Source organism: Mauremys reevesii, linkage group 5, assembly GCF_016161935.1.
Source record: "Mauremys reevesii isolate NIE-2019 linkage group 5, ASM1616193v1, whole genome shotgun sequence".
NCBI classification, from domain to species: domain Eukaryota; kingdom Metazoa; phylum Chordata; order Testudines; family Geoemydidae; genus Mauremys; species Mauremys reevesii.
This window is the reverse complement of record NC_052627.1, coordinates 15147994-15173477: the sequence shown is the minus strand read 5'-3', so window position 1 is coordinate 15173477 and position 25484 is coordinate 15147994. Positions and strand designations below refer to the sequence as shown.

At 45.2% G+C, this 25484-nt stretch overlaps 1 protein-coding gene across 2 annotated transcripts in view; it reads left to right on the top strand.

The window, feature by feature from the left end:
- Positions 1–25484, top strand: part of CCNI (cyclin I) — a 53285-nt gene extending 27801 nt beyond the window's left edge. For both annotated transcript variants that reach the window (XM_039542134.1, XM_039542135.1), the window contains exons 3-7: positions 14402–14536; positions 20151–20225; positions 20397–20537; positions 21918–22148; positions 23786–25484. In XM_039542134.1, coding sequence (XP_039398068.1) covers positions 14402–14536; positions 20151–20225; positions 20397–20537; positions 21918–22148; positions 23786–24244 — 1041 coding nt within the window. In that variant the 3' untranslated portion in view covers positions 24245–25484. The remainder of the gene's footprint in view (positions 1–14401; positions 14537–20150; positions 20226–20396; positions 20538–21917; positions 22149–23785) is intronic.

Genomic DNA, 25484 nt, shown 5'->3' with positions numbered 1-25484 from the left:
GTATATGTGTGTGTGTATATATATATATATATATAAAAAAATATAGTTTTTTGTCTGGTGAAAAACATTTCCCTGGAATCTAACCCCCCCCATTTACATTAATTCTTATGGAGAAATTGGATTAGCTTAACATCATTTCGCTTAAAGTCACATTTTTCAGGAACATGACTACAACGTTAAGTGAAAAGTTACTGTACTGGTCTCCTGATTCCCAGTCCAGTGTCCTCTCCATTGAACCACTGTTCTTCCCTGATAGAGGGGACTGCTTACTCCTTCAGAGGAGGGATGGGGAAAGGGTGTGTGTGTGTGTGTGTGTGTGTGTGTGCGCGCGCATAATTATTTTTTAAAGGCCTTTCCCCATTGGTTCGTTAGAATCTGTTAGTGGAGGTGCATTGTTAATGATCTAAAAACAGGGGCATCGTAACAGCTTCTTCCTGTAGGACTGGTGTGCAGAGGTGCCAAACAGCAGTAAGAGGTTATAGTGGGAGGAATTAAGGCTTTTAAATAGCAGTGTTAATCTTGGTGCCATGTTACACATGTCATCACAGCTGGATGCACGTCCAGGAAATCAGTGACTAGACAGCTCTCCTCTTCTCTCTGGGTTCTCATACTGCTCTGAGAGCCTCTCAACATACAGACGTGTAGCTACCTGTAGTTCTCTGGGGCCGTTTAAAAAAGGCTCTGACAACTGTTTTAGCGAGATAATGTAACAATACTTTAAATGCATCTCTGCCAGTGTTGGTAAACCCCTGTGAGAAGCTGGTAAGGAGCATTTCTGCCCTCTGGATGCTCTCCATGCAGCAAACTGTTTTGAGGTGTCTCAAGCCCCACACAGATACCTTCTGGCTTCTTGCACCCTGTGCCAGTATTGCCTAGGCCCTGATCTGGGTCATAGGGCTTGATCCTGCAGGATGTTGAGCACTCTGGCCCCAAGACAGTGAAGCACTAAAGCACACGCATAACTTCAGCATGTGAGTAGTCTCAGTGCTCACATGCCTAAAGTCGAGAGCGTATTTAAGTGCTTGGGTGTGTCAGGGCCAGACTGCTCAGCGCCTTGCAGGGTACGCTGTTAGTGCACAGCCCTGTTCCCCATGCTAGCCCTGTCCCACACCGGGGCGGGGGCGTGGGGAATGGTTGTGGCTCTGTGTATGGGCCCCTCAGGCCACGGTGTGCATTAGCTGTTGTGGGGAGGAATAGTTACTTCTGCAGGAGTGTCTGGAGGTATGCATCTGTGGCAGCCAGCAGTAACCGGGATGGTTATAATGGCTTGGTCAGTTGCTTGATCCTGCAAGTGCTTTTGGTGAGGGGTGGAGAGCACCCCCAGCTCTCACTGACTTCAGGTTTCCATAGATTATCCGTCTAGGGAAGGCCTGTAGAGACATACAGTCAGTTCCTCTGCTGGTTGCAAGTCATGTTGCCCAGCTGAGGATCTGGCCCATGGACTCCTTTTTAACATTAAAAATGTCCCTTCAGAAATCAAGGGGCAGGCCGAACTGTTCCTTAATCTTGAAGTCCATTGTTGGTGTTGCAGCCCCACTGCATTCTGCTCTCAGGCTTCAGTTTGCTGTTGCTGTGTAGGAAATTAAAGTGAACCCTGCGAGTGGCATGTATCCTCCCATTTTCCCTGGCATGGGGGACAGTAATTAAAGCAGTAGCACTGGACTGTTACGTAAGTGTCAGGAATTGGTATGTGGCAACAAAACAAACAAAACCCTGACGTGTGATGGGTTTGTGGTGTGAGAAAATGTCTAAGGAGAAGCACTTTGGAGTCTAGGAAGGGACTTTACTGTTGCAATTGAAAACTACTTTTTATTCTCGGGAACAAAAATATCTTGTTTTGCTTTCAATTTAACTCATGTAGCTCAAGAAATTAGGACTGTGCTGTTCGTTTAGTTTTATAGCTTCCTACTTATTGCTTGTGCAGTTGGGTTATATCTCCTTGGGCATTTCACAAACACAAAATGTACTGCGGTCTGATCGGGCCCTCCTCTACAGGAGGGTCCCTGCCCTCTTTGAGAGCAGGGGCGTCTTCTGCGGTGATGGGAGCGTTGCTTTCTCTGTGGAAAATAGTGAATTTTCCCCATCTCGATATGAAGAGGCATGAACTGCCGGCAGGGTGGATTTGATTTAAATCACTAGTCAGGAAGACTCGATTTAATCATGAATTTCTACATAAAAGTGCAGATAGATGTAGGTTTCATTTTTAGAAGGTACACACTATACATTTAAGTGATTTATTTTGAAAACTTTTCAGATTAGTTTTACAGCTATATCAGAAAATGAATGATTGGTTATTTCATTTACCAAAGGTAATTGAAGCAGATATTTATGAAGTCATTGGGAGGTGAACTATCTCCAATTCAACAGGTGACTCATTTATATTTGGAGGATTTGCTTGCCATGCTGTATTAGGAGGAGAACATCACCAGACAGGCATTTAAATTGTTAACTAAAACAACGTTATGTATTCTGGATTTTTTCCCTTCAACAGCAAACAATAATATTTTAACAAAATAAGCATATGAATTTTTGAATTTAGTTAAACATTCAAGTTTTTTAAAATCAGGTTTGTTTTTGTTAAAATTGTTTTTAACTAAAATAGTTAAATGAAATATTTTTAAAAAATTAAATCGACTCTGTCAGTCAGGTCAACATGAGAAACTTAAAATATTGGCTTCTGCAGCTAACTCAGTTGTCTTCACCTTCATTTTCCTGTTTGTTCATAATCTGGAAAAGGAAAAACAAGCTTTCCTGCTTTTTCAGGTCCCAAACGAGTTTTCAATTTGGAATGAATTAGTGCAAAGGAAGAAAACATTCTTTCTACACCGGCAGAAGAAGCTGCTGCTGTTTAAAAGTGAGATTATCACTTCAACAGTCTCTGAATTGAAGTGCTTACGTGACTTCCACCAGTTCACTGCTGTGACTTTTTTTAAAACATCATCAGCAAACATATATTTCTTGAATGGTTCACCCTTAGCTCTGAAGTTTACTATAGTTGGCATTATGGAGGGATGGTTGCTGGATGTCCGTGTCATAGCCAACTCCTCTTCTTCAGCAGTTAAAGTTTGACCCTGGTACCGAGTATTGAGGATATTTGCAAGAAAATGAGCTGGCGATAATGCTTCTCCCATTCGTTTTTTTAATGCTTGTAATTTAACTCTGTCATTGCATATTTCTTTTTTTAAGAGCTCACTCAGTTCTTTCCAAACTTCAACAGTGTCAGCAATAAAACAGCTATTTCCCTGCATTTTGTTCAAGGCTACAGAAATAGGCTTCGGGGTACTCAGCATGTGTTCAACATTTCTCTTAAGCCCAATGTTGAGAACTTGGGCTTTGACAGTGCCGTCTATTTTTTCACAATTTTGTTCACAAATTGTCATCAGATTAGGCCAGTTCTTGATATAGTGCTCAAAACAGTCCACTACTGAGTTCCATCGCACGTCTTGTGGGAGAGTTAGGTTGGTTCCTCCCACTTTTTTCAGAGCAGCTACTGCAAAGTGGTTGTTATGGAAGTATTTTACAATTTCAACATTAGCCTTTATTTCTGGAACAGTGAAGTCTTTGACTAGGAGGTGCATCAAATGAGCACTGCAACCATATGTTAGCTTGGGACTCTTCTAAATACTTTCTTCTCATCTTGGATACATTTGCAGCATTGTCTGTGACCAAGCTGCATACTAGACATTTGAATTTTTTCCCCACAGTTTGTTATAGCTTTTACTGCTACTTCTTGTAAGTATTCTGCTGTGTGTGCATTTCCTGATGTATCAATTGTTTCTGTAAGGAAGAAATTCCCTTCTTCTGTTGTCACACAAGCACATACAACAGGATCATTGTGGACATTGCTCCACCCATCAAGACTCAGGTTAACAATTTCACCCTCTAGACCTTTTGCACACTGCTCAATTTCTCTTTCATACACTTTGTCCAGCAATTTGCCTGTGATATCTGCTCTGGGTGGACTGTATCCTGATCTTAATGACTGAACCATGTTAATTAAGTGTGGGTTGTCAGTCATACGGAAAGGAGAGTTTGTTGCATCAAAAAACTGGGCAATTTTTAAAATTAATGACCTCTTTTTGTAATCTGCTGCTTCTTATCACAAACGTATCTATGGTTGTTTCTGGATGATGGAGATTTTTTTTTTCTTTTTGCTACAGATGATATACTGTGGCTATGTGATGTGACTGAAACACTATCACTGGCAGATAACTCTGAAACTGTAGAAAATTATGGTGATCTTGAAGGTGGATAGTCTTCAGAATCCTGTATGTTGAGGATGGATTCTCCTAAACTAAGTCAATGCAGTTATTTAATTATTATTACCATACTGTTCATTTAGTATTACTCATTGCATTCACTGACACTCAGTACCACTCTAAAGGTGAAATTGTAAAAGGAAGCTCTGCCTATTTCAGCTATTTATTTTTTATCTCAACTGCATCTAAAATGATAGTACCATAGAGTAACAACTATATTTTTTGCTCAAACATGAGAATTCAAGAATAGTCCAGAAGGAAGACAGGCAGTCCTTAAGAAAGAAGTATGAAATAAAAAAGTTTACCAACCTGAAGATCCAGTGTGCTCAGACATATTCCTTTCATCATCTCAACGCAGCTTCTTCCTGAGAAGGAACACTTCTCATGATGTTGTTTCATTGGAGCAACCAGGCCTTGCATTTCTTTGTTGCGCTGTTTGCATTTTGCATGCATGCCTGTCTTACCACAGGTAGCGGAACTTCATTAAAATATTCCCAAACTGGGTCTCTTTTACGGCCTGCTGCCATTATAGGTTTTCCCTTCTAATGAGAGAATGGTATGGTAGATCTCAAATCAATGAAGGCTACACTCAGAAAGACCTCAAGACTTCTGGAATATGCTGCTCAAACAGTTTCACTTTTGTTTCTACCGCCTGTCCCTCCCTTCTCACATTTTTTTCCTCCAGACATCATCTCCCTGTCCAGATCTATTTCTGCCCCCCAGCAGTTTTCTATTCATTGAACTTTTTGAAACTTTGCACCTTTTAGAGAGATGTAAGGGATTGACACTGTACACAAATTTGCAGAGGGACGATAGGGTTGAGGTCTGTTATTTCTCACCTCTATATATTTTATTTTAAAAACATTTTTGCTGTTAACAAGCATGTTATCTCTGGAGACACAAATTCACAGTTTGAGAACTGCGAAACTAAGCATCTCTGATAGTCCTCAGTCTAGAAGATACCGAGTCCTATTGGGTAGATAGAAAGATTACCCTAAATAATCTCTACAGAAGTCCCTGGAGCCCCATAAGATTGGGTCCCTAATCCATGAACTATTGGAAGTTATTTACAAAACTTTTCTTAAACATGACATGACTATATTGTCTCATACTATAGAATTAGAATTTATAATCTCTATTCCATGATGAGATATCTTTGAGCTATAATGGGTCTTAATTAAAACTATCATTAGATATTTTTTCCTCAAAAAGCATTTTATCAAAAAAATCCGATTTGAATAAAGAATCTGATTTAAAAAAATCAAACATTGGTTTTATTTATTTATTTATTTTTATCCACCCTGACTGCCAGCTCCTTCAGGACTCGAGCTCTTTGGGAAGCTGCTGTAATTGAAAATTAAATGCTAAAATAGAGACGCTTATCGGGCGCTATTCAGAAAAGCGTTAATCACTTTCACGCATGGCTTTTTTCTGAAGCTGGATTTTTCTTTTGCGCAATAGTTATTTTGTGCATGTCTCTGTCTAAAAGCATTTTGCCCCCAGCAGTTGCTGTTCATATTAAAGTAACCTGAGAGTCTAGTCCATATTGCCTAGAGATACTCCTTGTTTGCGCTATGAGAGAAGAGATTAGATACCACACTTGCATAGGAGGGGCAAGGTCACCATTGACTACATGTGACCCTGTTATCCCTTGAATGTGTGGGCTTGTATATTAAATCCAAGTCCTTCTGTTTATTCCAAAATTCAAATTTTAGGCCACAAGTTCAATTAAAGGTGACCTACCGTGGGGGAAGGAATTAGACTTGTTGACTCTCTTTTTTTGTTTCTTTGTCTTTTTTCAGTACATGTATACCCCCATTAGCGTAGTATCTGTATTTATCCTCACATCACCTTTGTGAGGTAGGGAAGTGCTGCTATTCCCAATCTACAGGTGGGGAACTGAGACACAGAGAAACTAAGGGACTTGCCCAAAGCTCACGGAGCAGAGCTTAGAATTGACCATATTCCTCCTAAATCCCAGAGGAACACTCTAGCCGCTGGACCATCTTTCCACTCTGATATCTCAAGAAATCTTGAAAAGTTGGCTGGTTGTTTTAAAATACTTTCTCCCCAAGTCTTTCCTTCCCTTAGAAATATAAGGAATACCAAATCTTGCCTCCTCTCTTTTGCTGGATAACCTGAGTGGTGGAATGGGTGCTTTCTTTGCTCTTAGTTGAAGGGGAGAGAGTGTTGTCTCTCTAAACAGCCCAGAGGGGGGAAAAAAATCTCCTTTTTAAAGTTAAACCTACTAATGAAACCCAAAGAGTTGCAAACATTTTGACTAAAAATCCCATCTCTCTCTGTTGCTCAGGTTTCATTTCTTAAGTGCCTGTGATGTCATACACCTGATGTCTGGAGTCTCCAAGGGAAAACGAGGCCTGACCTGAATTTCAAATGTAAAAAAACAAATGGAGGGGTTGGGGGGAAGGGAAGATAAATAAAAAAAATCACATTTTCAGTGTAGAGCATTTAAAAAAAAAAAGACAAAATCCCAAACCCAATTTGCTTTCCTCTGCAGGTCGCATTTAACCTTTGAATGGGGATGAATGAGAGATGGGGATTTGCATGTGGGAAATAAAAACAACTAGTTCTAGCTTTGGAGTAGGAAATTTCAAGAATCCAGATGTTTCTATCAGCACAGCCTTTTTGTACTGAGCTCACTTTTTTCCGACCCTGAAGAAAACCTCACAAAATAAGTGTTAGGTCTAATAACATCTGCCCTTCCTGAGGTTTAACAAGAAACAGCATCCACAAAGTGCAGCCCTTTCGCTTCCTATTATTAAGGCTGAATTTGTGATTCCCAGCCTCCTGTCCAGTTGAAGGCCTGGGACTGTCACTCTGAGGTCTCTGTCAGAAGTCCCCTTAACAGCCTGAGGGGTTTAGAGGCCAAATCCAACTTTGGGAAGGTGGCCTCTTCCCCCACCACATCATATGGACCTAGCTTTTGGGAGGAGTGTGGCCAGAGACCTATTGCTTAGGGGATGGTTCAGGGAAGTATTGCAAAGCTGCAGAAGCAGATACAGGAACAAAAACTTCCAGCTACTGTATAAGCAAGTGATCTCCCACTGCCTGCTCCTTTGGGGACCTAGCTGGAAGGGAGATACCTTCCCCAACAGAAGAATTCAGTGATGGGGGCAGATGAGACCCTGCCCAGTTGCACAGGGTTGGAGTCGGAGATTGGCAGGGAAGGTGCCTTCTTCTGAGCATTTTCCTGGCCAACTGCCAGGACGTGCCTTCTCCTATCAGCAACGGGTGCAAGAGCCTCCACTTCCTCCCCTCTTGTACATAGACCCACATAGCAAGAGGAAACACTTCAGAAAGCAACACTGCTGTTTTATTTTCAGTAATGTTTATTTTTAATCTTTCCTTTTGCTTGTTGCCACTGAGGTCACTGGCAAGACTTCTACTGACAGGACCGGGTTGTTAATCTGAGAATGACTGAGGGTCAGGTTTTTAAAAGCGTGTTTGGTTTGTCTAAAGAAGCATTTTGGTTCAGCATTGATGCATTTTACATTTGGAGCTTAGCTTCCAGATTCGTCCAGATACCACATTTTCAAACTAAGCCTTTAAGCTACTTGAAACCCTTTAAGTCAACAGTACTGTCCAACCCTGGTTGTGGTTGTGTCTCCCTTTGTGTATTTTGCCTTGTAATAAAAATTAGCACCAGATAAAAGGATAGTGAAGTTTATTCTGTCAATTTTCACCTTGGGGTATTTAGAAGTAGGCCGAGTTATAATATTTTATTAGATGTACAATTTCATCTCTGTCACATTAATGATGTGATGTATATTCCTTATATCATCGTCCAATATTAACATACCGTTCCCCAATTTTTCTCCCCAGATAAACTTTGTTCCCATACCCCACCACTACCAAAACTCTTCATTGTGTTTTTAGCAGAGTTACTAAATACTTTATATTACATGACAACTGGCATTTCCAGAGTGAGTAAAATTTTGACCCCATCTGAAGTCAATGGGAGTTTTTCTGTTGATTTCAGTGAGGCCAGGATCTCACCCCTACAGCATAATGGCGCTTGCTAAAATGATGTAATGTTATAGAAATAAATCAGTTTACTGTCTCTCCAAAAGACAGATTTATTTTAAAAACTGAAGTATGTTTTATTTGTATTACAGAAGTCCACAGAGGTCTCAACTGAGATCAGGGCCCTGTTTGTGCTTGATGCTATACATACACATAGTAAGAAATATTCCCAGCTCCAAAGATCTTGCAAAGACTTAAACATGTGTTTAGCTTTATACCCAGAGAATGGCTCTTTTGAGTTCATTGTAAAGTTAAGCTCATGCGAAGTTTTTTTTGCAAGATCGGGGCCGAAATAAACACAACAGAGTGGCAGAATGGAAGTATTCAGCAAAACGTGTGAGTTTAAAAGTAAGTTGCATGTTTCCCGTCAGCACTGCAGCTACTTGTGCGGCGGAGTCTCAGACGTGGTTCTGGTGTCTAGGTGGCTCAGCTTGTTCTGACCTTGCCAGCTGTTGGGCTGGGTAGGTTAACTGAGTTTTTTTGAATTTGAGCTGAGTTCTTCTGAAGACTTGGCTTCTGTTATGGGTGATTCTGGCCACTGCCTGTGGGGCGGCATGGGCAGCGGGTGGCCCGCCGGCTCGGGGAGGCTAGCCCCCCAAGGCTGAGTGGCCAGCTCCCCTTCTCCCCCAAGCATTGCCCCAGTGCCCCTAGCCCCCTTCCCCGAAGCACAGGGAAGGCAACGCTGGCAGCCCCTCCATCCCAGGGCGGCCTGGCCCCAGCACCCCGCCCCTCAGCACTGGGCGACCGGTCGTGGCCACCCCAGTACGCTTCCGTGAAAAGGAGCAGCCAGCCTGCCTGGGGCAAGCCGGAGGGGCCTTCCAGGCAGAGCGTGGGTGGGGCCATGTTGGGCTGTTCAGGGAGGCAGTCTCCCCCAGCCTACGATATGCACCGCCCATGTGGAGAGGTATCCAAAGGGCTAGTCTACACTCAGTTCAGTGGTGCTCACCCTTATGACACTTATTACCTTGTGTGGGCCAAACAGATACTGCACAGTTAATGCAGCAAAGAGTCTCGTGGCGCCTTATAGACTAACAGACGTTTTTGGAGCATGAGCTTTCGTGGGTGAATACCCACTTCGTCGGATGCACAGTTAATAAAATTTAAAGTCGCCCATATTGATTTATATTTTAAGTTCAGCTTATTTCTTATGTGTTTAGCTAGAAACAACCTATGTACAGTATTGTTTATTTACACAGTGATGTAAGCATGACAAAACAGTAATGAATCGGCTGTTAATGTATTGTCTTGAAGCAGGCTTTATGGCATACGGTGATAGATCGTATATGGCCCGCGGGCTGTAGGTTGGGCACCCCTTAACTGTGTCCATTTGAAACTGGAATAGTTAAATCGGTACAACCCCAGCATCGACAGTGATACTGGTATAAATGTGATATAGTGGTTTGTAGTATATTGGTATGTATTGATTTAACTGTTTCAGTAAAAATATCACCACCTCCCCCCCCCCCCCCCAGTGAAATAGTTAAATCAGTACAAAAACCATGTAGAGCAGGCCTAAGGCAGGAGGCTTCATAATCAGGCTGGTCCCTTGTATATTCTTTGCTGTACTAAATTAACTTTGTTTTTTAAAAAGGAAATGGTGTATTGAATAGACAGCGTTACATTAGATACATTAATCCCTTTCGAGGGTCTTGTTGGTTAGTAGAACAGATCTCTAAATTAGTTATTGCATCAGTGGTGGGTGTTTGTTTTTTATTTTATTTTTTAATTGTTTTTCTCCTTTCTCCTTCCGTCTTCTGCTGAAAAGGAAAGCAACCCACAACAACTCAGAGTAGCGTGGTGTTTTGTTTGTGCAAGCTGTTCGCTCCCTTGTGCCACAGTGCTTTGGCAGCCATCATTTGATTCCACATTTTGAAACCCCATTAGCAGCAGCACTGAGGGCTGCAGGGCTCGCAAGGACACCTTCATGGTAGAAAAAGCACACCTGATGGCTGCTTCCCTTCTAGCTCAGCAAGTTGCAGTCACCAGAATTGAAGTGGGAACAGCCACATGCCCCCAAACGTTAGGCAGACCAACTGTAAATGTTGCAGAAGAGGAAATGAGGCTCCGCGTACGAGCAGAACAGAATGTTTTAATGGTAGTGCCTGTGACTACTGTAGTTAAGGTTGATGTGTAACTTCAGCCATAAACCCTCTTTTTCAGTTCCTTGTGACTTTAGCCAACAAGCTCTTTTGCGGCTGATGTTTTCCATTCTTGGGCAGGTGCCAGAGGTAATTTGGTTTGCTGAAATCTTCAGTGAAATGTGTTTTGAGCCGTTTTTGACTTCAGTAAGTGTATGTTGAATTTAAAAACAAACCAAAAAAAAACCTCATTCCATTTGCTGCTAGCAAAATTGTGTGCGTGCCTAGTTCCAGTGGCTTAATCCGTTTTGTTGAGACTGGGCTTGTTTGTGTGTTAGTGATATCTTTGAAAAAACTGGAGCCAGGCTTGCAGGCAATTGGATCAGCACCTCGTAAGTTGAGTGCTGAGTTTTTCCCTCACCCACGTGCCGTACGATTTTCGGTTGATCGGTGGTTAGGTCAGGAGTGCTGCAGAGTGCTCTAGTTCGATCCAGACTTGTAAGGGCTCCTCCCCACCTCCCCTGCAGACTTTCAGTGGGAATCAGCTGTCTAACTCCATTTGTCGCTCTTTGAAACTCTCACCCAGAAAGTGCAGAAAACTTGACAAACACAGGGCAGTGACGACGTTGTGGGAGTGCTGGCTCCAGGAGCCCGTGTGGGCTAAGGAAAGAGCCCTGGGGTTGGGGCTTAGCACTCCTGAGCGCTATTGCTACCTGCCTCGTGTCGAGGAGAGTGCTTCCCTACCTCACAGATGTGCTCATACCCCTCCTTCATGGACCCCTTGCTTAATGCAAAGCTCCTCCTTGATCCGCTGACAATTCTCTCTGGGTATCTTGGATAGATGGGGGAAAGAAAATTCATCCTCCAGAAGTTAGGTGCTGGACCAGTTGTCCAGACCACTGGAACTACAGAATCGTAAAAATGCTGGGCCGGAAGGGACCTTAAAAGGTCATCTAGTTCATCCCCCTGTGCTGAGGCAGAACCAAGTGAACCTAGACCAGGGGTGGGCAAACTTTTTGGGCCGAGGGCCACATCTGGGTGGGGAAATTGTATGCAGGGCCGGGGCGGGGGTTGGGGTGCAAGAGGGAGTATGGGATGTGGGAGGGGGTGTGGTGTGCAGGAAGGGGCTCAGGGCAAGGGATTGGGGCAGAGGAGGGGTGCAGGGCATATGAGGGAGCTCGGAAGGGGGTTGGCGTGCAGGAGGGGTGCCGAGTGCGAGAGGGGGCTCAGGGCAGGGGGTAGGGGTGCAGGAGGGGTGGGAGGTGCAGGCAGAGGGCTTAGGACAGGGAGTTGGGGGGCGGGGTGCAGGAGGGGTTCGGGCTCCGGCCCGTGCCACTTACCTAAAGCGGCTCTGGGGTGGCAGCGGTGCGAACCGGGGCCAGGGCAGGCTCCCTGCACGCCTGCCCTGGCCCCACGCTGCGCCGTTCCAGAAAGCGCTGTGGCCCCTGGGGGAAGGGGGGTGGAGGGCTCCGCATGCGCTGCCCTTGCCGCGCCTCCAGGTACCTCCTCCAAAGCTCCCATTGGCCATGGTTCCCCGTTCCCAACCAATGGGAGCTGCAGGAGGCAGTGCCTGGCGGCAAGGGCAACACATGGAGCCCTCTGCCCCCCCGCCCCTGGGGGGCTGCAGAGAAGTGGTGCCGGCCGCTTCTGAGACCGGTGTGGGGCCTGCAGCACCACGGGGGACAATCCCACGGGCCGGATCCAAAGCCCTGAGGGGCCGGATCCGGCCCGTGGGCCGTGGTTTGCCCACCCCTGACCTAGACCATCCCTGACAGGTATTTGTTTAACCTGTTTAATCCAGTGATGAGAATTTCATATGCGTGAGCACAACTGCTGGATCACCTCTGGGCAAGTAAACTTGGCCTGGGAGGTTCAGTACAGCAGTCAAATGCCACACTCTGCTGATTCCCTTTCCAGAAGTCCAGACACTGCTTGCAATCTGTTGCACAAACTGATATATAAATGACTGTCCAGCTGCCCCTCCCATCCTGGGCTCAGGGTCTCAGACAATTGGGATCTGTGAGTATTCAGTGCCTCTGAAAATCAGGCCCCACTATTGCTGGGTTTGAATTTGGAGAAGTAGATTGAGGGGAGGGAGGGGTCGGAGAAACAGCATGCATGTACCTTATAACACCTGCTGTGGTTAGGGCAAAAATAAGACTGCATTGATTCTTAGGACATCTGCCAGATGTTTAGGACAATGTATATTAGAATAAATATTACGGGAGTAGATTATTATACCTTAGACTTGTGGCCATATATTTACCTAATGCCTTCAGTTAGCTGGTGGTCTGGGAAAACATCAGGGATCTACGGGTTAATGCTGTGGTCGATCTCCTCTTGCGGTATGAACACAATGAACTGTAGATGGCTGATGCCCAAGGGGTTGGTGCTTCACCTCTGCAGCCAAAAGACAGAGAGTATTTCAGGTTTTCCAGGATCACATGATCAGAGATGGCAAGGAATTTGTCTCTTAATAGGTTTTTTATCCACACAGCTCAGTAATTGGCAAGTTCATTCAAAGGCGGAGACCTACTTGCTAAGCCTTAAAATGTCCTTCCAAGTGGTCTTCTCTCCCCTCCCCCCCATGAGATAATTACACCTGACATGTTCCCAAATCCTGCGCTTGCTTAGATACTGTAGGATGTAAAATACCAGGGTCTTAGTAATTAGAGATAGAAAAGACCAACTTGGTCATAAAATTCATCCCTTTTGCCAGCACAGGATACAGCAGAATGTCAACTCTCCGGAGCATATTTTAAAATGAGGCCAGGAGTATCTGACAGTTCCCAAGGAACCATTGTTGCAACAAGAAAACAACTGTGAATTACATAGTTATTCTAGCTATCCTGGGACACATCCAACGAGACTGAGCAATAATCGTTCTTTTTAGTTACAGTCAAATCTGACATCTGCCTGGAAAGGAGGAAATCAAATTTATTTCAGATAATAAACAGTGCAGATAATAGGAAATGAATATGTTTCAGAGGGCATGGCCTCCTCCTTTTTTAGATGTGAGGTTTTCGGAAAATCAGGCTTTGACTATGTTCTCTTCAAGTTGATGGAACTTCAGTAACTTTCACGGGAGCACACTTTGTCTTCTCTTTCACGGTGGGAGCTGCCCAGTGGGTCTTTTGAGCTTCCAAATCACATTTCAGTGACACACAGAAGGTTGTGTTTGTTCTGTTTTGGGCTTTCTTTGTTTAAGCCTAAACTAGGCTAGAGGAGGCGTTACTGTTTAGATCGGTCACTAAAGGCTGTTCCCTAAACACATTAAAACCACAAGCCCCACAAACAAGATGGTATAGAGCTTATGGTTGGTGGTGGAAATATTAAATAGGTCTGAATCCTAAGCTCCTTATGAGGGGACCCCGTTGCAGTCGAAGGGATCACTGCAGGCATAGGTGTCTCTAATAGGTCAGCTGGGATAAGGGTCGAGGGCTTGATCCCGCAAGTTGCTGAATGCTCTTGATTTCTACCGACTCCGGTAGGAGCAGAGGGTGCTCAGTACTAGACAGGATCTGGCCTGTGGTTACCAGAAAGAATAGGTTTCATATTTGTTGACTTGCATCTTCACTTGGATAGTGCATTTTTCTTTATGTACTATTTTTTGTTAAACATGAGACTAGCATCACCTAACGTAGCCTTTTCAGCCATAATGATGTCTGATCGGAGCTTTTCAATTTTCATACACCTTTGTTTAGACGACAGTGTTATGGGGCCACATTTTAAAAGTCTATCCTAGGGCATGCCGCAGCTTCAGCCTGCTAGACTTCTACCTCTGTGGGTGCACCCACAAATCAGGTCAGGAGACGTCAATATGACCACTAAGAACCCCAGGTGCAGACATAGAAAGTGGCTTCAGGCTGTGTTAAAAGCATCACCCCTGGTCCCCCCTTCCCTCGAACAGCCACAAAGGGCTTTGTTTCTGCATATGTTAATGTTTTGCCTTCTCTCAGTTCACTCAGCCTTCAGGTTCCGGGTGTGAGTACAGCCTGTTGTGTTTTTTTTCTTCAACAGGATGTAGCCATTTCTCCAGCACAGCGGGATGAGGTGATTCAGTGGCTGGCCAAACTCAAGTACCAGTTCCACCTTTATCCAGAAACACTTGCCCTGGCCGTCAGTCTCTTGGACCGGTTTTTAGCCACAGTAAAGGTAAATAATTTCAGGATCTGTATCTTCCAGTGGATTTATACCACCAGCTCATGGCTTTGGAAGTGACTCTCCTTGCTGCTGGGCCAAATCCAAGCAGGCTCGTTGTACGAGAGTGTACTTCTGGTTTACATACTGCATGATGCCTGAGATTTCAGATGCTGATCGAGATCAGTGTCTTCAGTATATCCCTTCCTAACTATGCCTGAACAGTGCAGCTGGGTCTGTGGAAACCCCCTATTATCATGAGAGCACAATGGGCCTGGTCTCCGATGGCTTTCTGGACCAGTTTCATTTTTTAGTTAATGGGCCAGATAATCACCTGATGTAAATCAACATAGTTGCATTGACTGCAGTGGAGACATGCCAGCTTACCTCAGCTGAGAATCTGGCCCAGTGCGTGTCAATGTCAGGAATACCTGCTCTCTTCCCTGTTCTGCCAGCTTCCATTGACATGCTGCAGCTTCTCGGTTTAGCCAAAGAGAGGAGCTAATCACTCCGCCTCTCTAGAAGCTGTCCATGTTCATGCTGTCTCTGTTAACCTTGTTTGAATGTTGTTAGCCTCACCTAGGCATTTGTCTTCCAAGCTGTATCCAAATATTGCCCTGGGAAGGTGTGTGGGGAGGGAAGAATCTACATAGAAATCTGAATGCATCCTCTGGTTTAAAATATACAAAAAAAGCTCATTAAACTAAATAGATTCTGAAATGCAGCAGCCTTCGTGGTAAGCCCTTTCCATACTCGTATGTCCTATGGAATGACACGGAGGGTCTGTGTTTCTATAATATTTAACTCAGACATTGGGTAGGTCTGAGTTTGTCTTGTTTGGAATTGCTGTTGCCCAGGGGCTAGGGACGTAGGAGTCGTGGGGTGGCCGTGGATTAGCCAGAAGCATGACAAGGAACAGATTAATAGATTCTGAGGCAGCATTGTGATGGTTTAGTCTGACCACCTGTACAACACAGGCCAGAGAACTGCCCCAGCATAATTCCTGGAGTATGAGGTGATAGAAGAATGTTCGGGAAGGCGGGGAAAGAAAGCAGTATGGTGGAAAGAGCTTCAGGAGCAGGGTGACACAGGTAGGAGACAGGGAGGGAAGTGTAGACACCTTCACCACCCGGAGCCTGATTTGAAGTCAATGGGCCGAGCATGAAGGGGTGGGTCTGGGAGGGAGGGCGCTATGAAGATGGTAGGGCAAAAAATGGCACCTAATACAGTGGGGTCCTGGCCCACAACTAGGGCTCCAAGGGTGATGTAGTAATATTAATAATAATAATAAAGAAATCCAGGAGCTTCTCGGTGAAGGCCATAAAGGGAGGAGTGGCAGGCCAAACAGGCCTGCCGTATTGTCTATTAGAGTGCAGCTGTGAGTGTGCCCATAAGAGTACGGTGAACACTGTGGTTTAAGAAATAAAATTCCACAAAACTGATTAAAATATTTTAAAAATCAGCCTTTGGGGCATACATGGTACCATGACTCACGGCCCCTGAGCCTGTGCTGTCCTGCCCAACCGTGGTGCAATCGCTTACCGCTGCAAAACGGGTCTAAAATGCCACCGAATCGAAATGGTAGTGCGCTGCACGAGGTGCGGGGCAGTGGAGAAACATGTCCCCCTGGCCTTGAGTTCTAGAAACCGGTGGTCTTGCCTTTGGCTAATCTAATCCTTTATCCTGTTTGCTCTGTTCAGCTCAGTTCTCAGTAAGTAGGCAGTCTCTTCTGCTTGTGAGTTTTTAATCCCGTTACAAACATTGCTAAAATAGGTCTGCAATATATAGAGAGGAGTTTAAATTTTTACCCCCATGGTTACATCATTAACATAGCTTGCCTAATTAAAGTACAAATTGGATCTTCCAGTAAGGTGTTGTCTACACTGCCACTTAAAGCACTGAAACGTTCTTCGCTTGGGGTGTGTGAAAAAACACCCCCTCCAAGCGCTGCAAGTTTCAGTGCTGTAAAGTGGCAGTGTAGCCAGCGCTTCAGTGCGGGGTGCTATTCCCCTCGCAGAGGTGGTTTTATTAGAGTGCTGGAGAGCTCTCTCCCAGCGCCGGAGCCGCGACTACACAGCGGCAGCGCTTTAACGTCGGCTGTGTGGACATACTCTGTGTCATTTATATGGTGAAATATTGATGTTGCTTAAACTGCAAAACAGTGAAAAGTTTTGGGTTTTTTTTTAAAGAAATCTTGACCTGACTGTTTTGACATCAGTGACTGGGTCACATGTTGAATGGATAGAAAATGCATTATTGAACCCCCCTAAATAGCTAATGCCCTTAGGAAAATGTTGTGGTTTCAGTATTTCTGTAGCAGTCAAAGCCCCTGACTACTCTATGAGGCTGCTACTGTGAAACGAAGCGCATAGATTAGGACTCAAAGAAACTCCATTCTGTACTTCAAGGAGTGGTGACAACAGAAAACACTGAAAGCAGTTTGGGGCGGAGTTTTAGTTAAAATGGTATATCCCCCTCTTCCCCTCCCCACCCCTTCTGGGTATAGCGTTGATCATTTAAATATGTCCTTTTCCCCTCCCTACTGCAAGTAAACTGGGCCTTATTCTCCCTGCATTTAAACCAGATTTACAACAGGGTAACTCCATTGACTTAGCGTTACTCCCGATGTACAATAGCGTGAAAGGAGAATTTTATCCACAGCCTGGGATTTTTATACTAAAGACAGAGAATAGCTTCCCTTGAACTCGAACGTGCCTTGAAATAGTTCAGACTGTTCTGTGCCCCGTCCTGTTGCCCAGCCATGCTCTGGGTCATTCACATACCAGCAGTGGCTTTTGCTGTAGATCACTGCACTAAATAATTAATCCTCAACATAATTACAGTCTTGGTTTAACTGTGTGGCAGTTGCCAATGAACAGGGAGCACAGAGGGGGTGGGGTGGGAGCCAGAGCAGTGTGACTGTATTTTAATACTGTCTCACAAAAGGATTCCAATGATCTGCTTTAGTTTAGAGCCCAGATGATGTCAGGGGCTGGAGGGGTGAGCAGGGGACAATTTCTGCTAAAATAATGCAGTATTTTATGGGGAATTTTTCAATACACATTGAAACTCTCCTATGAGCTGTCTTCAGCGGCCCCGTTTCCATTCTCTGCATGCAGGGATCTGCCTTCGCCCTACTAAATCAAATTTACTGTTTCTCACAAATCCCCAATTCTTTCCTCTTGCTCCACTGCGCCCTTCTCCAGCTCCTTCCATGCAGAGATGTCAAAGCACTTCACAACTTTAACTAAGCCTTGCCGCACCCCTGTAATGCAAGGGAATAGTGTCCCTATTGTATAGCTGGGGGAAACTGAGGCATGAATTGATTGTCGGCCTGAATCAAAGCCCGTTGAAGTCAGTGGCCCTGTGTGATTTGGCGACGGTCTTGCAGTGGCTCTGTAGCCAAGATGGGAGTAGAACCCAGTTTCCTATTGAAGATGGCAGTTGTTAAGAAGGTCTCTCAGGAGATTAGCTGTTGGTCTCTTACAGAACCGGCTGACCGATGTGGGGTAAAGGCTTTGGGTTCTTCTCTCCAGTTTAGTAAGTTAATATTAATTGGAAAGGGTTTGCCTGTCTACCATGAAAGGGACTTAGGTTTGTAGTAGAAACGAATATATTTTATCTCCCTCCTGGCTGTGTTTACTAGTGTAACTGACCCAAGTCGTGTCAGGTGACAGTAGGTGCTGTGGATTTAGGGGTTACTCACTGAGAGCTCTCAGGGGGCGGGGAGATACCCAGGGCCCTAACTAAGGGGCAGCATGTAGTTGTGATGCCCCTGGAGCAGACCAGGGAACTCAAGGAGCCTCTCTCTGCTGTCTAGTTTTTCCCCAATTGCACCAAGGGAAAATGATTGGTGCCAGCCCTTTACCTTGTGCAGATTATGTCCCCCTCTGTGCCAGCTGAGCTGTGCTGTGAGAGAGAGGGGCTGACTCAAGCCTCCCCCCACTTGTGAGCCTGTGGAGGCTACTCCTTCCTCCTGTGCTGTCACCTGTGGTGTGGGTACTTCCACCCCGCCTTATTTCCTTGTGTGGGCATGTAGAACAAACCACAGATTCCCCCTCCAGGACATTGTTCTCCTCCCTGTCAGCAGTACCTGGACACGTTGAAACAGCTATTTTATACAGCTGTTTAATTCAAACCTCCCGATGCGTCGCCATGAGAAGCCAGAGTCCCTGGGGATCACTGATTTTCTTTTGTGTCAAAGGAACTGGAACCTATTAGAGGCTATGTTTCTCCTTGATCCTGCACCCCTTCCCCCTCGCTCCCTGCTGGGAGGAGTCAGGTTGACTGTTTAGGGACCTAGTTGTGTGAGGGTGGATTGCAGGATCGGGCCTTGGAACTGCCCTGCAGCTCCATTCTGGCGGCTGGAATTAATCCGCCTGGAATTAATCACGGAAGTGCTCTAGGTTAAAAATGGATTTTGTGTTCTCTGCAGGGCTTTTACTTACTTATCTCTCCCTTGCCCTGTGGCTTCTTTCAGTTCCATGTCCCAGCAGGGCATTTACATTTTTGTCAATACAGACAGTGTGAGATAAATTGTCAGCTAGCTGTTTGGAAGTGGCGGGGGAGAGGCCATAACAGTGCCGCTCAGTTTGTGCACAGCGTGCTGTCCTAGATGTCAGACATTGCTCCTGGTTTTCACAGGACTGCATGCTGTACTCTGTGCGTACAGAATAGAGGGATGCATCTTGCTTTCCCGCCCTCCTGCTTCGCTGGCATGGGAAACAAAGTCCTGAATCACATTAATATAGCCAGCCACTAAGGTTCTGGTTCAGCAAAACTCTTAAGCACGTGCTTAACTTCAGGCACACCCATGAGTTCTGTTGGTTTCAATTGACTACCTATGTGTCTGAAGTTAAGCACATGCTTAAGTGCTTTTGCAGCATTGGGGCCCATAACAAGGGTTCTTCATTGTTGTCACTCTGTAAGAGAGGTTCTCTTAGGGTGACTAGATGTCCCGATATTATTGGGGACCATCTCAATATTAGGGACTTTGTCTTATATAAGCAACTATTAACCCTCCCTGTCCTGATTTTTCACACTTGCTATTTGGTCTCTCCTAGTCCTCTCTTCTCCCTGCGCTCCACTGCTTGCTGACTCCAAAACATTTCACCAGAAAGGGCTCAGTGACCATTGTTTGAGAGCTGCTGCCGTAAAACATAATTCTCTCTTGGTGTTTATTTCTGACTAGACACAACGTCAGCACCTTCGCTCTATCTTCTTCCTTGCTTCACATCTAACCCATGTTGTTCTCTGGGCCTGACCCGCAGCTGGTGGAAATCGGCCTGACTCCGTTGAAGTAGGTGGAGCTGTGCTGAGTTATGCCAACGGAGGAGCCAACCTTCTGTTTTTCTCCTTCCAAGTACCACTGCTCCCACTAAAAACAAGCTCCTGTTCCTCTCCAGCGATGCGCATCACTGGATGCCAATTAGGACGCTGGGGCTGACTGACTTCTATCCTGCCTCATGTAATGGAGTATGGATTTTTCCTTTCCGCGGCTCACAATAGTAGCAGTGTAGTCTGCATTGTTTTGGCGTCCTGAGATCACAGGGTAAGGGAGTCAGCGCCAAATGGTCACAAATCAGTTTCTGCATTGTACTCACGCCGCGACTTCTTTTCTGTTTCCTAGGCCCGTCCAAAGTACTTGAATTGTATTGCGATCAGCTGCTTCTTCCTTGCTGCCAAGACCATTGAGGAAGATGAGGTATATTTTCTCTAAAGGCCTAGCAGTTACTTTAAATTAAATTATATACTCCTCTAATTCTTTGGTCGCTTGAGCAGGGGGGTTGCCACTTGCCAGGACAGGAAAGAAACGGCTTTTATGCCTGATGATTGTTCTCGCTTTTCTTTCGTTTTTTAACATCTGTTTCTGCAGAGGATTCCAGTACTGAAGGTGTTGGCCAGAGACAGCTTTTGCGGCTGTTCTCCAGCTGAAATTCGCAGAATGGAGAAGATTATTCTGGATAAACTGCACTGGGATCTTCACATGGCTACACCATTGGATTTCCTTCATATTGTAAATATGTTGCTAGTTATATTCTTTCCAGTGCTCGTCCTTGTTTGGTTTTTTTTTTGTTTCATTAGCATTAATGTGAGTATGTGCCATATCTTGAGGGACTTACTCAGATTTTACTTGGACAAAACTCCCTACTGCTGGTGTAGGTAAGAATTCTAGGATTTGGCCATATGTTCATAGACATGGCCTAAACAAATATCTAGGCAAAGACTTTCAAACTTGACTAGTGATTTTTGGGGATCAACTTTAGACACCTTAAAAGTGCCTGATTTTTCAGAATGTGCTGAGCTCGCGTCGTCTGAAAATCAGGCCCCCTTAAGATATAAACTGGCCATGTATAAATTCAGGCTGGAAATTAGGAAGTTTCTAACCATCAGAAGAGTGTGTTCCTGGAAGAGCCTTCCAAAAGGAGTAGTGGGGGCAAACAACCTCCAACTAGTTTTAAGATGGAGCTTGATAGGTTTATGAACAGGATTATCTGATGGGTTTGCCTGTGGTGGCCCAAGACTGGTCTTGATGACACAGAGGGTCCCTTCCAGTTCTGCCCCTATGTCTCGAGTTGAGCACCCAAAACCTTTAGTCCCTCTTGAAAATCTTGGCCCTAAATGTTAATTGCCAGTATATCTGCTCCAGGATCAAAGCAAGACAACAATAGAACACAAAGGAATTAAGGAGGGGGGGGGGGAAGGAGGAGAGACCTCATTGTTGGATGTGAAATGTGCTTCAATGTGTCCTTAACTGACCCAGGTTTTTGTTGACCGGTTAAAAACGGGGGCCAGCGAGCCCTTTCGTGTGGTGAAACCCATGGCAGGGGGATAGTGGCAAAGAAAACTTTGTCTCCCCTCACAGAATCTCTCCTCAATGGTTTCATCCCAGGGGAGAGCCCTGTTTGTCCATGTCCAATCGAACCATTGAGCCTGCAGTTCAGGAAGGGGACAGGACCATCCATGCAGGGGCTCCATGCCCCTCCCTGGCAGTGCTGCACCTATAGAACTGCTCTATCCAGGACTCCTCCTGGGCACGACAGTCCCCACCACGGACCGGGCTCCCCCGGCTGTGTCATCTTTCCTGGAGTATCTCCGAAAGGCCAATGAGGGGACAATGTGCATCCCCTAGACCCGTCTCAGCCCAGCATGAGGCTTCCCACTCCTCCCAGAGCTGTCTGCCTGGGTGGGGTGAAGCAGAGCATGGGATGGGAGATCCTTGGGGGGCAGAGGGAGGAAATCTCACTCCATGTGTGCTGTTGGGGATTCAAGTGGGCTATGTTGTTTCAAAGGCACAGGAACGAATGGCTGCTGGTGCCATTGCGTGTGCTTATGAAGCAGTGTGTTTAACTCTGTCAGTAACGTACCGACTGGTTTGCCTCTCCTTTTTCCTCAGTTCCATGCAGTTGCTGTGTCAACCAGGCCTCAGTTACTGACTGTCCTGCCCAAGATGAACCCATCTCAGCACGTGGCTGTTCTCACCAAGCAGTTACTGCACTGCATGGCCTGTTACCAGCTGCTGCAGTTCAAGGGGTCCATGCTGGCACTGGCCATCATCAGTCTGGAACTGGAGAAGCTGATTCCTGATTGGCTCGCGCTCATCATTGAACTGCTCCAGAAAGCACAGGTGAGGGCTGGGCAGAGGTCTTCCGGACATCCCGGCTAACTGGCCTTCTGGGTAGGAGAAGGGTCCCGTGTTTCTGGGACAGCCACTGAAAGGAGGAGGAGAAGCTGATGGTCTGCACGAAACAGCCAGCTGTGGTTATGAAACCTCTCTCATCTTGTGACCATTACTCTGGCAGCAGGCAATTGGGAGATAATCACTTGGGTTAGCCATAGGCCAGGAAGTGACTCATCAAGCTAATGGAGAGAGCTGAATAGATTTGAAATTCAGCAGGACAGGCGGGTTTTCCTCCCCCTTCATGTCTCTTGCACACCATCTCTCCCCACCTTACTGAAGATGAACATAGACATCTGCTAGTCTTACAGGTGCCACAGGACTCTGTTGCTTTATATAGACCTACTACTTGTTCATTCAAGTTGATTTGTGTCCCTAGGCTGCAGGAAATCTTTGCCACCAGTATAGTAGCTGTTGCTGCAGTCAGTGTAACACACCCATCCAATAAAAGCTGAGTCAACTCATAGGCAAGTTACAAGATGCCTGTACCTTTTAATGATGTATCTGCATGGCACAGAGAGAGACACGGGCTGGTTGTTCTCTGGCTTATGCTGGTACAAGTCAAAGGATATTCCCCTATAGTGTCAGATGGGCATGAGGGTAGACTTGAACCCCCAGATTAGAAAGTGCAAATAAGCCTAGAGTTTGTTGATCTGACTTTATGGCACAGAACTTTAGCTGGTTGTAACTGTGTCAGCTTCAGTGGAGCTGTGCTCTGGATCTATCTCTGAAACAGGATTGAAAACAGCATTTTGTCTGTGAGTACAGGGGTGTGGCTAAAGCTCAAGAGCTGTCAGATTCCCAGCCTCTGAGGGTTGGATGCAAGGTTTTGTGGTTGGGATTTTTTGTTCTCTCTCTCTCTCTTTTTTTTTGGGGGTGGGGGAGAGTTTCTATGTTCTGCAAAGATGCTCAGGTGACGGCCTGAGGGGTTGGGTGTTTGCGACATCTCTGCAAATACTTTGCATTGTTTGGCGATTAATATGTTCACTTCTTGATAGAGGGAGCCTAATGCATGAGCTAATGTACAAATCAAAATTGTTTACAGCAGGGAATGCCCAACTGGCCTGGCCACAAGGGGTTAAACTAACCAGAAGGATGCGATCATTCTTTTCTCCTCCCAGCCACGCCCCCAGCCAGTGTAGCAAGGGAAGGTATAAAATATTCCCTTGATACGCCAGAGATGGAAGTGGTTATAGCACACTTAAATACGTTAAGTGTCCTAAATAGGAAGGCTTTGTGGAAGGGTTAATTTTTTTTCTGCTGCACACAGACCGATATGTAAGAGGTAGGAACACACAGGCCTTTGAGAAACATTTTAGATGACATTTGTAAAGCCACTTAGGGGATTTGGACACCCAATTCCCATGAATTGTAATGGGAACCAGGTGTCCAAATCTCTTGGGCTGTCTTGAAAAATCTTGGCCTTTAAGCAGAATAATCCCCCTCCACTCCCCATTGATCACTTCCCCACATTCAGCATGAAAACAAGCAGCAGCTAGGTATGCAGACAATGGACATGTGTAGAGAGCCAGAATTGCAGTGACTCACCTTGTTTTGCAATGCCCGTGTCTGTTTCTCCAATCTAGATGGACAGCTCCCAGCTGATCCACTGTCGGGAGCTTGTGGCCCGTCACCTTTCCACTCTGCAGTCTGCTCTGCCGCCCAATTCTGTATATGTCTACAGTCCCCTCAAGCGTACCCTGGTGACCTGTAACAGAGGAGCGTTCAGATTCAACCCCTCCTCTGTCCCAGGGCCAGAATTCTCCAAGGACAACGGCCGACCAGAAGTGCCAATCAAAGGTACAGCCGGGTTCTACCAGTGTCTGCCAGCTCCCACCGGCTGCAAGCAAGCCTCCGCCAAGCGCAAAGTGGAAGAGATGGAGGTGGATGACTTCTACGATGGAATCAAGCGGCTCTACAATGAAGACAGTGCTCCAGAGGTGGTGGCGCTAGAAAACGTGGGGTCTGGTTGTGGCGCCGATGTGTCGAGGCAAGAGGGCAACAGTTCCCCTTGCCCACCTTTACAGCCGGTCTCTGTTATGTAGCTACCGCCTGCGCAAGCGTTCAGAGGAAAGCTACTTTTTAAACCATGCAAAATCAGGCTGTGATGTATGCGGGAGGGGACTGGGAAGGAAGCTGTATCTCATCAGGCTGAACTGAAGAGAGCCAAGAAAACCCTTTTTGAAGATTTTTTTCCCCCCTCCTTGTGTGGCTAATTATAGTTCAACTATTATTTAAGCACTTAAAAACAAAAAAAAAGTATAAAAAATCTACAAAAGACCCAAAAAACAAACAAAAAAAAAGTAGCAAAAAAATTTTTTTTCTTTCTAGTGTCATTGGTTCCCGTTTTTCTGCGACTGTGTATTATAATCCATCTTCCGTGTCCAAGAGCTCACATTGTTCCAGGTTTTCCAGCCATCCATGTCTTTCTGTTCCGATTTCCTCTTCCTGTTTGCTCTTCTTCTAACACTCTGCAAGTCTTGTGTGTGATTCTCTGTACTCTGACCTTCACCACAGATCTATTTTTTTCCCCCTTAACAACCCAAAATCCTTCTTTATTTCATTAGCCGCTATGGTGTTTTAATGTAAGAATATTTCAAACTGGCTTTAAAGAAAAGATTTGGAAAAACACTCCTACGGCGTTTGCAAACTGCCCCACATTTAAAAAGCCAAAGCAGTGTGAACATGCTATAGAAAAGCAGTAAGGTAGCAAGAGGTTAGACGGTGTTTAGTGTCTTACACAAATAAGAAGTCATTGTGATTAGAAACTAAGTGATTGTGGTTTTGATTTTAAAAAGTGAAAGGAGTCAGTCAAATGATTAGGCCAATTTGACTAAAATATTGTTTTTTTTACATCCGCACAAGGATTTTTGCAGTTAATTGGCTCTCTTGTAGGTGCTCACAAAAGGTTTAATTAATGCGTGCGTCAAATGCAAACCGTAAATTCTGCCGTTGATTTTGATATGTTTGTAAATTTTAGCATGAGATCAATGCTGCTCAGTTAGGTGCTGGGACGGTTCTGTGATTCTGAGTTTTGGAACGTGTGTAATTATAAGCCACAAAATACCCTAAGTTTTGTGTTTCTGTAACTTTTAACCAAAAGTTTAAAAAAACAAAAAAAACCCTTTGAAAGCTTGTCCTTTTTAAATGTTTAATCCCTGTTCCTCAGAATGACCTGTCCTGGATCTTTAGCTCTCTCTGCAGCCCTGAGGAAGATATGGTGTTCAGAGCCATTGTACTGATGGAAGCCTTCTGGTAGCAATAAAAACAAAAGTTGTCCTTTAA